The sequence below is a fragment of the Cyclopterus lumpus genome, chromosome 7, assembly GCF_009769545.1.
Source record: "Cyclopterus lumpus isolate fCycLum1 chromosome 7, fCycLum1.pri, whole genome shotgun sequence".
In the NCBI taxonomy this organism is placed as follows: Eukaryota; Metazoa; Chordata; class Actinopteri; order Perciformes; family Cyclopteridae; genus Cyclopterus; species Cyclopterus lumpus.
The window spans coordinates 8,909,604-8,924,221 of record NC_046972.1 but is presented as its reverse complement, the minus strand read 5'-3'; the positions used below and the strand labels follow the sequence as shown (position 1 = coordinate 8,924,221).

The 14,618-nt window shown below is 38.7% G+C and overlaps 1 protein-coding gene across 2 annotated transcripts; it reads left to right on the top strand.

Annotated features, from left to right (window-relative positions):
- The first annotated feature begins 3,631 nt into the window (after positions 1–3,631).
- Positions 3,632–13,726, top strand: sgk2a (serum/glucocorticoid regulated kinase 2a). 2 transcript variants are annotated; one of them, XM_034538277.1, is made up of 14 exons: positions 3,632–3,712; positions 5,395–5,455; positions 5,607–5,671; positions 6,169–6,230; positions 6,495–6,552; positions 7,251–7,334; positions 8,766–8,897; positions 10,770–10,882; positions 11,001–11,037; positions 11,132–11,218; positions 11,425–11,520; positions 11,904–12,059; positions 12,397–12,486; positions 12,596–13,726. In XM_034538277.1, the coding sequence occupies exons 3-14, from the start codon at positions 5,651–5,653 to the stop codon at positions 12,752–12,754; spliced, it is 1,095 nt and encodes a 364-aa protein (XP_034394168.1). In that variant the 5' UTR covers positions 3,632–3,712; positions 5,395–5,455; positions 5,607–5,650; the 3' UTR covers positions 12,755–13,726. The 2 variants fall into 2 exon arrangements, with proteins under 2 accessions (XP_034394168.1, XP_034394169.1); XM_034538278.1 differs by lacking the exon at positions 5,395–5,455 and having other exon boundaries at positions 3,667–3,712.
- Positions 13,727–14,618: the final 892 nt, after the last annotated feature.

Genomic DNA, 14,618 nt, shown 5'->3' with positions numbered 1-14,618 from the left:
GAGCTTCTGACACGTAAACAGTGACTTAAATATTCTGTAATGTAAAGACACGGTAGGAAATGTGTGTTATTGTATTCTCAATGTGTCCACAGGCACTTATCCTTATTTTAAACTATAACGTGATTAAATAATCTGACACCAAAAGAAAATCCCTTAGATCAAGCTAAAACATTTAAAGACTGAGAAAATAATTCATGTTATTTGATTAAACTGGTTCTGCGTGTGATATCGTTTGGTGATTTCCATATCGTATTGATCCTTTTCTCCTCTTACTCCTCCTCCTGAGACCGAACCCTCTTCTCTAACTCTGTGCCAGATGGCTGCTACTGTGGCAATCACCTTCTTCTGGCTTCTCTACTTTTTTGATTTTGATTTTTGGAGATGTGATTAACGTCTGTTTGCTTTTCCTTCTCCCTTATTTCTTGTTTCCGATATCATTGGGCAGCTTGTGCCTTTTGGAAATCCTGGGGCCCGACCGAATGGATGTGGAAGAAAGCCCAAAAGAGCCGAAAGCCTGAGCGTCCCAGAGGCCCACTGAGCACTTTGTCTCCCAACTTTCTCAACTTGTTTTACATTCAATAAAACACTAAAGCATCCAAAGTGGCACTTTTGTATTGTGAGATTTATTTATTGTAGCTTCATGGTGTTGAGTATATGTGGTGAACGGGTTTTAAAACGAAGTCGAAGGTGTCGTAAACATGCCGACAGCGGCTACAATGCTGCTCAAACCTCTTCCTGTACACTGAGTCATCTGGATGACTTTGTAGAGAAAGAACAGATCTTTTATTAAATCAATCCAGGTGTAAAGCGTTCCCACATATTCACGAGTTCTGATGAACACGTTGGACAGGTCGTAAACGCTTCAGAGGAGAGAAGGAGCGCGCTGAGGCCTTCAACAGCACACACCACGTATCAACACAGATTCATTTAAATGTATTTCAAAGGCATATTCTGCTACAGTGTTATGCAAACCATTGAATCAATATTTCATTAAGCATTGAGTTTGAAAGACAAACATTAAATGTAATAAAACTACAGCCATGCTGGTGGTGAAAGTATCATATTTACAAAAGATATTGGAAGAATATGGAATTCAGAGCACTTTGCTACACAAACATTGCTATTCTTGAATAACACAAAGCAACACAAATAAAATAAAGTAGTGAATTGACGTTTGGTCTGAAGGTGGCACCAGAGGCACAACATCCAAAGGTTAACATCTAAAAGGTGCCAACATTTCAAATGTGATTAAATTGTGTGTGAAGAGAAAGGAGTTATATTTCAGAATAAATTAGGCAAGGCAAGTATATTTGTATAGCACATTTCAACAACAAGGCGATTTAAAAGTGCTTCACATAAAACCATATAAAGTATCAAAACATAATGCAAGAAAACAAGATTTAAAAACAATTCAGAACATTCATTAAAACATTAAAAACAGTCAAAAAGCAAGAAATAGAATAAAAGTTGCAATGCAGTTAAAGAAATACAATGCAGTAGTGAGATGCAGAAATTCATTGATACCCTCCTGGTTCAATTAAAGGCAACAGCAAACAATCTGGATTTAAATGAGCCAAAGGTCTCTGAGGGTCTCTGAGGGTCTCAGCAGACCTGCAGCTTTCAGGGACCTTGTTCCAGATATGTGGAGCAGAAAAACTAAACGCTGCTTCTCCATGTTTAGTTCTGACTCTTGGACCAGGAAGTAGACCAGTCCCAGACGACCTGAGGGTTCGGGATGGTTCACAAAGGAGCAGCAGATCACGAATGTATTTAGGCCCTGAACCATTCAGTGCTTTATAAACCAGCAGCAGGTTTCTAAAGTCAATTCTTTGTTGGACAGGAAGCTTTTTACAGAGACCTGTGAACACACCGTTACAGTAGTCAAGTCTACTGAAGATAAACGCATGGACAAGTTTCTCCAAATCCTGTTGAGACATAAATCCTCTAATCCTTGATATATTCTTCAGGTGATAGTAGGCTGATTTTGTAATTGTCTTTATATGAGTGCTCAGGTTAAGGTCTGAATCCATAACTACACCTAGATTTCTGGCTTGGTCACGAAAGCTGAGCGCTGACCTTCAATCATTCGTCCTTGGGACCAAAAACAATGACTTCTGTTTTTATCTTTATTTAATTGAAGAAAATTCTGGCACATCAAGTTGTTGATTTCTTATTGATTTCCTATTATATATATATCTTATTATTTAAAATAAGTCTTTTGGTTTTATGATTTTATAATGAAATGCAATACTTTAAAGTAGTTAAGGAGCAAAATCACTTCATTTGATTTAAATGGTTAAATATGCCATGAGCTTGTTTATGTACTTAATTATCTGTTGATTTATCTAAACACTAAACATCTTACAAACATCTTGCAGTTGACCCTTTTCACGTCAGACATTTTGACTTGTTTCGTGCACATAAATGACCTATTAACTTTAAACATGCTCATTGATGGAAACAGTATACGTATAGTATTTAGTGTTATCACAATCATACGGCAATTATGATAAAAGCAATAAAGGCCAAAGTGTATCATTGTTGTGTTATATTTTATTTGAGCCATTGTAAAACAAATTAGGCGACTGTCAAATTTAAAATAGTGTGTAACCAAATATTTCAGTCATATTGTATATGTCAATGAAGTACCATGACATAACAGGTTAATACACAGTCACTGAGGCCCAGTACACCAGCACAGGGTGGTGAGGGGATGAGACGCCTCGATATTTTTCAAAACACCTCCGGATTACCGGAGATTACAGTGCGTTGTGGCCTGATATAGTGGGAATGAGATTAGATGTGTGTATGTCCTTTTGCAAAGACTCATGCCTGAGTCAAGTCACCAAAAGTGTACTGAACAAATAGCAAAATATGGCAGTGTAGAGACACAATAGTATCGTGACTCAGTGTCTTCCAAGTCATTAAATTGCATTCAAGGGTCTAGCAGTTGAGCTGGAACCTTAAATATGCTTGAGACTCACTGTTGTTTTTCATTCTCTAAATTGTATTTTGCAAACACACACAGAGGACAACTAAGTGCACAGTTACAATATCTGCATTACTTTTCAACACCCTGTAGCACTTCGTTACATTAGGATATTACAGCTGTGATGACACTTACCAAATCTTGATTTAGGGCTATGGGGAGTCTGATGTAATGTTAGCCCCCTTTGAGAAACACATGCAACGGCTACATTAATAGCAATGTTATTATTTGTTTAGCTAAAACGTTGGACTGATTAAAAGACTGCATCATGATATCTAACATTTACAAAGGTCAACATAGTTACCGTTTGCATATCGTGTGCATGGCTAGACCATAATCTCATAAATTCCACTTTCTATATAATTATGATTTTTTAATCTCATCATTTCAACTTTCTATCTCATAATTTCGATTTTTTTATATCATAATTATGAATTTTCAATCTCATAATTTCGACTTTCTATTTTATAATTATGACTTTAATACCATAGGAATTACCATGGGGATATTTTTGTTATCACAGCTACATTTTCATCTTATTTTGTTCTTTTCTCTGGCAGCAATGGGCTTCTATACACAGGCGACCTTCCTTCATGACCGTAAACAATAAAAAAAAGAAAAGAAAACTGACCTCAGATCAGCTTCCGCCGTCCGCGAGTCTCCGACAGCTCTGTGAACTTTGAGTCTCGGAGCAGAGCCGCTGACCTTCTCATCCGCACACAGGTGAGCAAGCTGTTACGTTACAGGTGTCATGCTCTTAACCCAGATTGTCGGTTGTACGTAAAGTACATCGATTATTTTCTATTTCTGGGGAAAGAACACGTGTGTACTTTCTTACTTTTCTCCTAATCCGCATTGCATTGTTTTTGTTCAGACATTCAACTAGCTATCAAACTTATAGGGCTGCTAATATTCGTATACTGCTGCTAATATAATCATACAACATACGTGATATCTGAAATACTTTACTTTATAAGGACCTCAAATTATTGATCTCCCGTGGTACATGAGCACTATTTCAGGCATCTAATTCATTTCCTTGCTCTTTGAAGCTGTGCTCATTCAGATCACCAACTTAGTTAATAGGTTACATGTGTGTTCTTAAATGAAAATGAATAATATTGGCTCTACAGTTAACTAAATGCTGAGTTTATATTTAATATTCTTTTTTTCTATTTTTGGGTGAGTTTTTCCTGTTCCTATGTGAGGTCCTGGGACAGGGATGTCATATGTGTACAGATTGTAAAGCCCTCTGAGGCAAATTTGTAATGTGTGATTTTGGGCTATACAAAATAAACTGAATTTAGAAAAACAAACTTGTTCTGCCTGATGCGCTTTGGCAGGTTATCAGAGTTGATTTGGTGGTTCAAAGTCTCCCACCACTTCTGAGGAATAAACACATAGTAAAATCAAACAAATCCTTGAGTGTTGTTAAGGTCGCCTTAACTGCATGATCATCTTAACCTGCAGTTATATCCTCTTTGTTTTCCTCTTTGCTGTATTTATTAATGACGACTCAGGTCAATTCAAGAGGTGGATTTGAATTATTTTAAAAAGCCACTTATTCAAACTGCAAAAGAAAAGCTGAGCATGCTTTGCATATGTATTTATTGCATATTGTATTCACACTTTTGAATGAATTACATGTAACTCAAATCCAACTTTGCCTGGTTTCCTATTCAGTATGTCAATCACGTGTTACTTCATCTAAATGAATGTGGGGAAACTGCCATAAACGTGGCTACAGCTTGGTTAAAGGGACAAATAATGTACAATAATATAACTGCACTGCAGCCTGAGATACCTTAAGTAACACAGTCTGTTCTTAGGGATCAGAAAGAAGTTAGCAATAAAATGTAGATTAATTTACAATGGGGGAAATAAATTGTCGAAGCACAACTTTCGGTTTGAGCAATAAAGTGTTCGGTCCAAAATGGGACTCTTTGAAACTAAAGTTGCTTGATTTTTAATCTTCTTTTCTTACATTAAGTTCTCCAGGTAGTTGCTTTACGCATTTTTCAGTTGTAACCATTATTAATTACTCTAGATTTAATGTAGTAATGTGTTGCCTCAAAATGTTTGACCATCACAAACTTTATAAAACGCCAGAAAATGCAATCTAAACATATTTTTTTGGAAAAGCTTAAATGTCCAGAGAAAAAAAATTGGAATTTTGGGGACATTTGTTTCATTTGTGTGTGTGTGTATGTGTGTGTGACCTTTGTCAGATATGAGAATGACACAACAATGTTTACCATGTAAACATGTTCACTGATAAAGTACCTACACACAAACACACACACACACACACACACACACACACACACACACACACACACACACACAAATACACACACATTGAGAATATTTACACAATGTCCTTCCTTGTGATTCTGTTGTTCCAGCATCTTGTTCCTACAAACCAGAACTACCAGCTCATCTGGATCCTTAGGTTGTCACACTGAGGTAGACACACACACACACACACACACACACACACACACACACACACACACACACACACACACACACACACACACACAGGTAAAAGGCTGAAGAGATAAAGGTTCACCTGCACAGCTGCTGACTTTAGGGCCCTCAACATCTCCTCTCACAGGTCTGTCAAACACCGATGCTGGACCAGTGGGAGTGGAATAGATAATGGCCATGGCACACTGTACCGTGAGTGTATTTATGTTTGCATGCTTTTTGCCTTATTTTGTTTTTAGGCCTGCAGCCAATGCAGTTGTAACTCTATTTTCAAGAAATGGATGTTTAGTAGACGCCCCTGGGCTAATTTGTATTAGCAATACGTCCAGGACATTTGGGGCTGAATGTGGTTGTTTGAGTTTCAGTGGAAACAACACGATGTCAAGGAAATCCCCACCGCCCAAAACAATTGCCTCAATGCATTAGATATATCAAAACGGATGATCTCTAACAGTGGGATCTTTTCATCCGATGTTCTGTAATTACATAATGATCATTCAATGAGAAGAAATATGACTCAGATCCTCGTGTTTTTATTTGAGTGCTCACAAACAGGAGAAGATAGTTTGAGGAATGCTGATGTTGAACAATGAGAGTGATTGAAAGCAACTGTTTTTAAATTAATGCGGTCTAATCGTCTTCCTGTTGTTGACTTTTTTGTGTGTATTTGTGTATTTTTTGTCCTCTAGTCGCGGTCCCCATCCTCCTCTCCTCATGATGACGTCAACCTGGGACCTTCAGCAAACCCTCAGTCAGTAGCTCTGCTCTCACTAACCAGCATGTCTTTATATTCACACAATATACCCAGTGCAAATAAACGTGCATTGTCTTTGCTAAGAAATGTATGTTCAGTGATCTGGGCTACTGTTAAGAGAATGGTCAATTTGAACTAAGTACTGTTTGTTTTTTGCCGGTTGCTTTTCTACCATGTGTCAGCTATTACAAATACAGTACTTCAGAGGTTATTATGTAATTCTGTCCACCATTTAATAGACTACTCTCGGCCTTGTTTCAGTGCCAGGCCCACTGACTTTGACTTCTTGGCCGTCATTGGCAAAGGGACCTTTGGAAAGGTAACACTGAAACAATTACTTATCTATCTATCTATCGCTTTATTATTTAATACATATCTTTTTGTTTTTCTTTCAGCAGTTTCCTGCAACTCATTCAGGTCACATATTCACCAGCAGCGAAAGTGGTTTAAACTAGACTTGGTGTGACGTTAACAATGATAGACCCTATTTATTGCAGGAATGAATGGCGGGTCGTAAAGACTCAAAGTCCCCCTCAGTGGTACTCTCAATTAGCAGCAGCTGACTCTTTTAGACAGGAGAGAGAGAAATAGTGAGCTGTGGCTGGCTTTGCATTCTACCTGCTGACTACTGTCTGATCAAAATGTGCTGCCTGCTTCATGAATCATTTACTTTCGAGTCCACTGAGGCCTCTTAAGGTTAACCTGAACATCATCCAGTCAGACGTGTTTCATAAAAGGTAAATTCCTTATGTCCTAAACTCTTAATGTGATCGCTCTCCTTTGTCGGCAGGATTGCGTTTCCATATGAAAAAGTAATGTTAATAAGGTTTTTGTTGGCCGCAGGTCAATGTCAGACCAACACACTTCTCAGATTTCTCAGTATCATCTGTTTCCACAGATCACATATCTGTGTTGTGTTCTCAGAGGGGCTTGATGTACTGTCTCGACAGCGGCGTGTCGAGATGATGGCGCAGTCTGTTTACCAAACAAACCACTGACAAACAAACCTTCATGCAGGTCCTGCTCGCCAAGCTCAAAGCCGACAACAAATTCTACGCCGTCAAAGTTCTGCAGAAGAAAGTCATCCTCAAGAAAAAAGAGGTGGGCTCTGCTCCAGCTGATCTTTGATGGCTTTGGAATTTCCTTTCCTTCCTGAACCCATCCTCCAGACTAAGACTAACACAGACCTCACTTAAAACTGATGGAGAGTTTCATGTTTTCACAGGCACGCCGTTTTTAATTCAAATCAATAATACAAAGTTGCCTTTAAGCATGTGAACTGATACAAACGTACCAACTATGAAATACATATATTATGTCTGAAGTGATGAAGCAGACATGAGTCTCAGAGATTACGACCAGGAAGTCAAAATTAATAAATGTATTTTGAATTACACAGTTCTCCAATGTGCCAGGCTAAAGTAAGTACAGATGGAAAATAGCTCCATGAGCCAAGAAGAACGTGTGTGTGTGTGTGTCATTAGTAAACAGTGTTTTAACCCAGCAACATGATCTAAATCTTATCTAATCTACAGCTTGTTCTGTACAAAGAGCAGATTTTACAACTCCCAGAAAGTAAAGCGAGCCACGTCTTTGTTCTTGTCTGACAACACATCGGAGATATCGAATCAAAACACTTGTTTGCTTCTGCTGAAGTGGAAGTGTTCAATGTGTTTTTAGTGAGGAAACGATTGGTCTGGTTTTTTCTTCTCTCTTCGTCTGTCTGTAATTTTATGAAATTCAAATTTAATCATCTGCCGTCCAAGTCCTAGAAAGCTGATGAATATGGTGGCCTTTCCGTCAATGAAAAACATTTATTGTTTCCATCAGATGGGAAGATAATCTGAAACAGCATCGAGACAATTATTACACATTCAAACTCTAAGTTGAAAAAATGTTAAAAAAAACATTATTAAACAATGAAATGAGTACCAAATTGTGCAAAATGCTTCCATGTAGTTTGGAAACTCCACATTGTTGTGTGAACAACACGACTTGGCAAATGTGATCAGATTATTATTATGGTTTTAATGTATATTTTAAGAAAAACGGTTGATGAAGAACATTTAAATGCTCATTTACACTGAAAGGGATATTGAATAATTGACTTTGAAAAAGTAATAAATAAATAAAGATAGAAATGAAATATTTAAACTGCAGATGTTCAAACAACTGACAATATCTTTTGCGTACTTTTATCATAGAGCTAAAATAGTACAGAGCCAACATGTTGCCTCGTCAGTGTAGAAAAAACCCAGATGTTACGGACAACATTAGTGATGGCTCAGTTCAATTAAAGGGAAGGTGACAGTGAGCTAACATGCACGATACCAGGACCCTGACCTCAAAGCAGCTCCATAAAACTCATTAATCATTAGATTAATTATTTACACCTTCCTTCTGTGAAAAAGGTGTATTGAGCTGAACCCCACAACAAATACACTTGAGTACAAAATATGTTTTCTGTATGATTGGTGTATTTTTGGCATTTGTATTTAATGTAGTCATCACTGTGATGTCTTCTCTCTTTAGCAAAAGAACATTATGGCAGAGAGAAATGTACTGCTGAAGAGTCTGAAACATCCCTTTCTGGTTCGCCTCCACTACTCCTTCCAGACTCCAGAGAAGCTCTACTTTGTCCTCGACTATGTGAATGGGGGAGAGGTAAATAAATAGATTTTTAAAAAACGTGATTAACATGTTTCCTCAAATAAGAAGCAAGGCCTTTATTTACTTCCACAGCAGAACATATTTCCCTCTGTTTAGTATAATGCGTCATATTTTAGTACAAAACCTCATTCCTGCTTGACCTGTTAAAGATTACGCTGTTAATGGAAGGTCAGCACTTCTTGTAACGGTTCACATCAAAATCCCTCTAACACTTGTACGATCCTACAAACTACAGCTGGCTGACACACAGGGACTGAAATGCCCAGAGGCAATAATACTTTAGATGAGTACCTTAACCCAGAAGTGTAATGAAAATAACACGATTTCCACTCATTTGTGGAATTTATTTGCTTTAAAGCGGTAAAAATGTACACAGGCACCAGGAGTTTATCCACACTCTTTTTTGCCCTGCCTTTAATTTTGTTGCCTGGCCTTTAATTTTCCGTGTCGATCATACATCATACGACCTCCTGCCGTTATCGGAAGCCCGGCGTTTAATTGATTACTGTTTGTTATTTGAGGAAATACGGAATGTTGTTATGGCATACAATTAGAAATGATGTGCTACATGATTTGGTAAACATGTTCAACTTAGCTTAGTACTAGTAGTGTTGCCATTGTCAACCCCTTGTAGACTTTATATTTTGTGTGTTTGTGTTACGTATAGTCAGTTCTCCTGGGCCCTATTTCTCGTACGTGTCTCAACTAAGTCGATCAAATGTCCTATTATCCAACTAAAATTAACAAGATGATTGACATCAGGCTATCCCGGTTTCTCAAAGGCTGATCTGCACTCAAACCATCTCGTTAACTCGAGCCAGACGTCAGTTCACAGAGATAGTTGCGCGTCCCCGTCCGACTTCTAAGCGGGAAGCGTCGATCACAGAAACCATGATTCTCTAACAGCACAAAGGCAAATAAACTCAAAGGAAGAGACTCTTTTTTCTCCGCTGACGAGCAGGAGATGATCATAAACGTATATGAGGAATTCCAGACCATAATCATGGCAAAATCTAATCAATTCATTCACTTCACTCACTCTGGAGAGGGCGTGGCTTATCTCCATGGAAACATTTATAACTTCTGCCATCCACAATGGAAGAAATAACCAGTATTTTTGCTTTATACTTGTTGTGGACATCCCACAAACGTCAGAACATCTAATCCCGTCGTGTTTGGGTTCACATAACATTAACATAACATTAATACCCGTAGGCTCACACAGTTCAGTAACTTTCACCGACTGTCTAGATAAGTGGATGAAAATCCTCTTTATTCACATCCATTCGTCTGTGCATTGACTTTTATGGAATCTACTCGCAACGCTTTTGGTGTGAACGCAGCATCAGTGTTGGGAAAATGTATCGGCTAATTTTAAGTGCCTCATTCTTTAAATGTGCCTGCTGGCAGTCGGCGTAATGGCATGTATAATCCAATGAGATCTATAATAACGATCTCAACTCTTTCAGAACAAGTGTCACAAAGTCCACATTGTGAATAAACTGGAATAAGACCTGGTTTTGCATCACGTCATCTTATTCCTGTCCATTTTGTTTCCTAGTATTTCAGCTGGTCTCAGCAGGCTGCACTGTAACAATGTGCACTTTGCCGCGCTAGTGGTAATGAAAGGTTGTGCGGATGATCGACCGCGTCACACCGGACTCTAGTTCAAAGAATTGTATAATTCTTTTAATAACATTTTGGAAAATAATATCTTCCCAAACTGATTTCTCATGTTTCATTTTGTCACTTTGCACAACTCTTTAACCCTCAATTCTCTGTCCTCCTGAAACAACTTAATGTGTTCATGTGGACCTCTGCATGCTCTGTGTATCAGTCCTTCCACCTTTCTCTCTCCTTCTGTAGCTGTTCTTCCACCTGCAAAGAGAGCGGTGTTTCTCCGAGCCCAGAGCAAGGTTCTACACAGCCGAGGTAGCCAGCGCCATCGGCTATCTTCACTCTCTCAACATCGTTTACAGGTCAGAACATTTATTACAATACTCGTATGAGAGTTGGCCTGAATCATTATCTATTACAGCCAAACACAAAATGGTAAATTCACATGTTATCTATCATTAAATTTCTCATCTGTTGCAGAGATCTTAAGCCAGAAAATATTCTCTTAGACTCTCAGGTGAGTCCAATTCCTCACATTTGTTTTTTGTAAACTTCAACTCCTCTATAGGTTCTAGTCTTTATTGCATTGCATTATGTATTGTTGCGTTCAGGGCCACGTGGTGCTGACAGACTTTGGGCTGTGCAAAGAAGGTGTAGAGCCTGAAGGCACCACCTCAACATTCTGTGGGACTCCAGAAGTGAGTAAAGAATATACGTACAAACGGGAAAAGGACATGCAATGACTTATGTGTCATACAACATACAACTGTATATCATACAAGATTAGGTCAACTCAACAATAACATCAATATTATTATTTATTTATTTTCTGACTAAGACTTGTTGCCTCTCAGTTAGAAAAAAAACCTTGTTGTTGGTTTACTATCTGGTTCTCTGTCTACAGTATTTGGCACCAGAGATCCTTCGTAAGGAAGCCTATGACAGGACAGTGGACTGGTGGTGTCTGGGAGCAGTGACCTATGAGATGATCTACAGCCTGGTATGGGAGTTTGTGTGTGGCTGATTGGTACCGTCTCCCTTTTGGGAAGCATCTTTATGTTAAACTAGACAATACGATATATCTTGTGTGCTAGACATTTTCCTTTGACGGTGGGGAAAGTAAGTCTCCAAATAAGAACAGTTTCAGCCTTAAGGGACCATGATGCACATGCTAAGTACATTTCATGGTGACCTGTCTGTCAGATTGTGATGTTTTGACCACCTTGGTGGAGACGGAAATGTCAACTATTGGATGTTTTAAACATATATGTTTATTTTGCATTAATGTATTTGTATAGGAATTTATACAACTCGTTCTAATATAATATAATACACAATATATTGTTTATACTAAAGATGTTTGTACCCAACCCTCCGCTTCAGCCTCCTTTCTACAGCCGTGACGTGGGTGAAATGTATGATGGGATCCTTCACAAGCCGCTGCCACTTCCTCCGGGGAAGTCTGAGGCTGTCTGCTCTCTGCTGGTGGGTCTTCTGCAGAAAGACCAGCACAGACGCCTCGGGGCCATCGCCGACTTTGTGAGTCTGTCTTTCAACTGTTGCGACACATGAAAACAGGTGGTTTCTCAGACAAGAAATAAACCTATAGTCTTCGACAAGGGAGGATCAAAGGACAGCACCATTAAATGTTGTTCAAGGATTAGGCTTATTCTCATATTGGGAAATTAGCCTCTTACAGTATGAGACATCTTTAGAGGGGTTTGGACTTTTTCTGCACATAATAGTAATAAAGTATACGAACATCTTTATTGGAGTGCCAGTTCCTCATGAATGTGTCTGATTTTCTTAACAGAAGGAATGGGAAATGCTACTATTTACAATACACGTGCATAACGTTTCTCTGTTTTATTTACAGTTAGAAATAAAGAACCACACCTTTTTCGCTCCAATCAACTGGGACGACCTTTACAACAAGAGAATCACTCCTCCTTACAACCCGAATGTGGTGAGTGTTTTTTTCCGGCTGTCTGTATGTGTCAACTTATCTGTTACTTGCATATGTGGGGACACCTAGTCATTGCTTTCTCAGTTCCATAGACTGTTTCATCTTTCAGAGAGGCCCAGCTGACACTCAACATATTGATCCAGAGTTCACCAGAGAAATGGTTCCGAACTCGGTGAGTCGGAGCCCGGAGCTCAACGCCAGCAGCAGCAGCTCCAACAACGCATTCAATGGGTTCTCCTTCGTTGGCACTGAGGACAGCTTTCTGTAGAGGCAGGAGTTAACTGTTCGAGTATTTGAACATTGTAATTCAGTGGAGTGAGCACAACAGTTCCTCGTGTACTTTTGCCGAAATCCCACGCGGCATCTATTAGGTTTTGACTACTGCAGGGATTTCCAACCGGTTCCCCTCGAGGGATGACGCCTGCAATGGAGACATTTTTGGTTAAAATATGTTAAACTTTTGTTGCCTGGAAGTCCCAGGTCTGTTCTTAGAGAAGATAGCGGGGATCGTCATGAACGTGTCACCAAATATACAGGACTCGCAAGAAGTAGGAGCATCTTTAATTTATCATTTACAATGAAATTAGGAGTGTATTATTATTTTATAAACAGATATTGTCATTTTGTGTGGGGGAAAAATACACAAAGTTGTCTTCCTGTGTACATCCAAACTTCCAGAATTCCATTTTCCTGAAAAAGGGCGCGCGAACGCAAGCAAAATCATCAAACCTTCGGCAATTTTTGGTGACCACAGAAGTTGGTGAAAACCAGGTGCAAGTGTAATCCTCTGCCATGGAGTTTGCTCTGAGCAGAAGGAAGATCAGAAATAATAATATTGAAAGTAATAATAAGGAAAATTCAGAATAATGAAGGGAGTTGCTGCTGCTGTATCCCTGCTTAAAAGTGTGGCCAATCACAGCCCATCTCTCAAATGAGAGACTGCAGATGAAACACATGCATCATCTGTTACAGTGAAAATAATAACATTTTGATGCACATATCAATCTACAGTTAGTCTAGAGGGAACAAAAGTGTCGAAAACTTAACATACATGAAAGGTGCTTCGGAGGGGTCTGTGTCGTCTCTGCCAACTGAAGCCACAAAAAATGACCTGAAAATAGACCTGCGCCTGAGAAAGTTTGATGTTATTGTTGTTCGTCTCACTGATCCCATTTTTATAGAAAGCATATCTGAATGAACATATGTCCAACAATTACCATCACACACTTTTGCCACATATGCTTAAGAAAAACTGCCTCTTCTGACTTTTACACTGCGTCAGATTTCACAGGGAAACGGCTGCATTTCTGGCACAAACTACACTTTTTAATCGTCAGCATAAAGTACATAACATTCACTTTCTACATTCACAAGAGGGATCTTCTTGTGCACAGACAGCTAAAGCCGGGACGATAAAATCACATCCCATATGTGTTTTTTTTCATCAAAGACCAAAAGAAAGTCCTCAACAAAGTGGTTTTGTTTGTTTTGTGGCAATTAAGAGTCAAAAGTGAATTTGTAGACGATGCACTGATGTTAGAAAATGCTCCTTGTAGCACCTTAAAAAAAAAAGTGTGAGTTAACTGTGGACTGAGGTTTTCTATATTGTAATTGGGTAACTGGGAATCGATTGTTAGATTGCAGATCTATTAGTTTTGTTCATGATAAATGCTTAAACAGTTAATGTTATATAAAAAATACTGTATGTCACATCTGTAAATATGCACTTGCAGCTTTGCTGTAGGATTATGTACCATAGTAATGTGGTTATATCAATGTAAACCATGAAGTGCCTCTCTGCCTTGAATATGAAGTTGGTGATTGATGGTGCTTGACGTTGGCAGTAACGGGTGATACACTTGCATCTGATGTCCTTGCATTTTGTTTTTATTTGTATTATGTAATTTATATGAATACATAAAGCCTTGTTTGTACAGACAATATTAAAGACGTTCTTCTCTTCCAATTCCCGAACATAACATGCTCCCATTTACCTTCTTAAAAAAACTTCTGTTGGTTTTTAATTCACAGAATGCTGTGTGGCAGGCTTTTCTATCAAACCGTATATGCAAACAGGGAAATACGGCTTTAATTTGTTCTAAGAGATCTAAAGTCACACAGACGGACGCTGT

Bases quoted from the DNA above. Each gene is read 5' to 3' on its own strand.
- sgk2a (XM_034538277.1), top strand. From the start codon at position 5,651: ATGGCCATGGCACACTGTACC. The intron at 6,553-7,250 runs GTAACACTGAAA...ACCTTCATGCAG, and splicing joins GCAAAGGGACCTTTGGAAAG to GTCCTGCTCGCCAAGCTCAA. The intron at 12,487-12,595 runs GTGAGTGTTTTT...TTCATCTTTCAG, and splicing joins CTCCTTACAACCCGAATGTG to AGAGGCCCAGCTGACACTCA.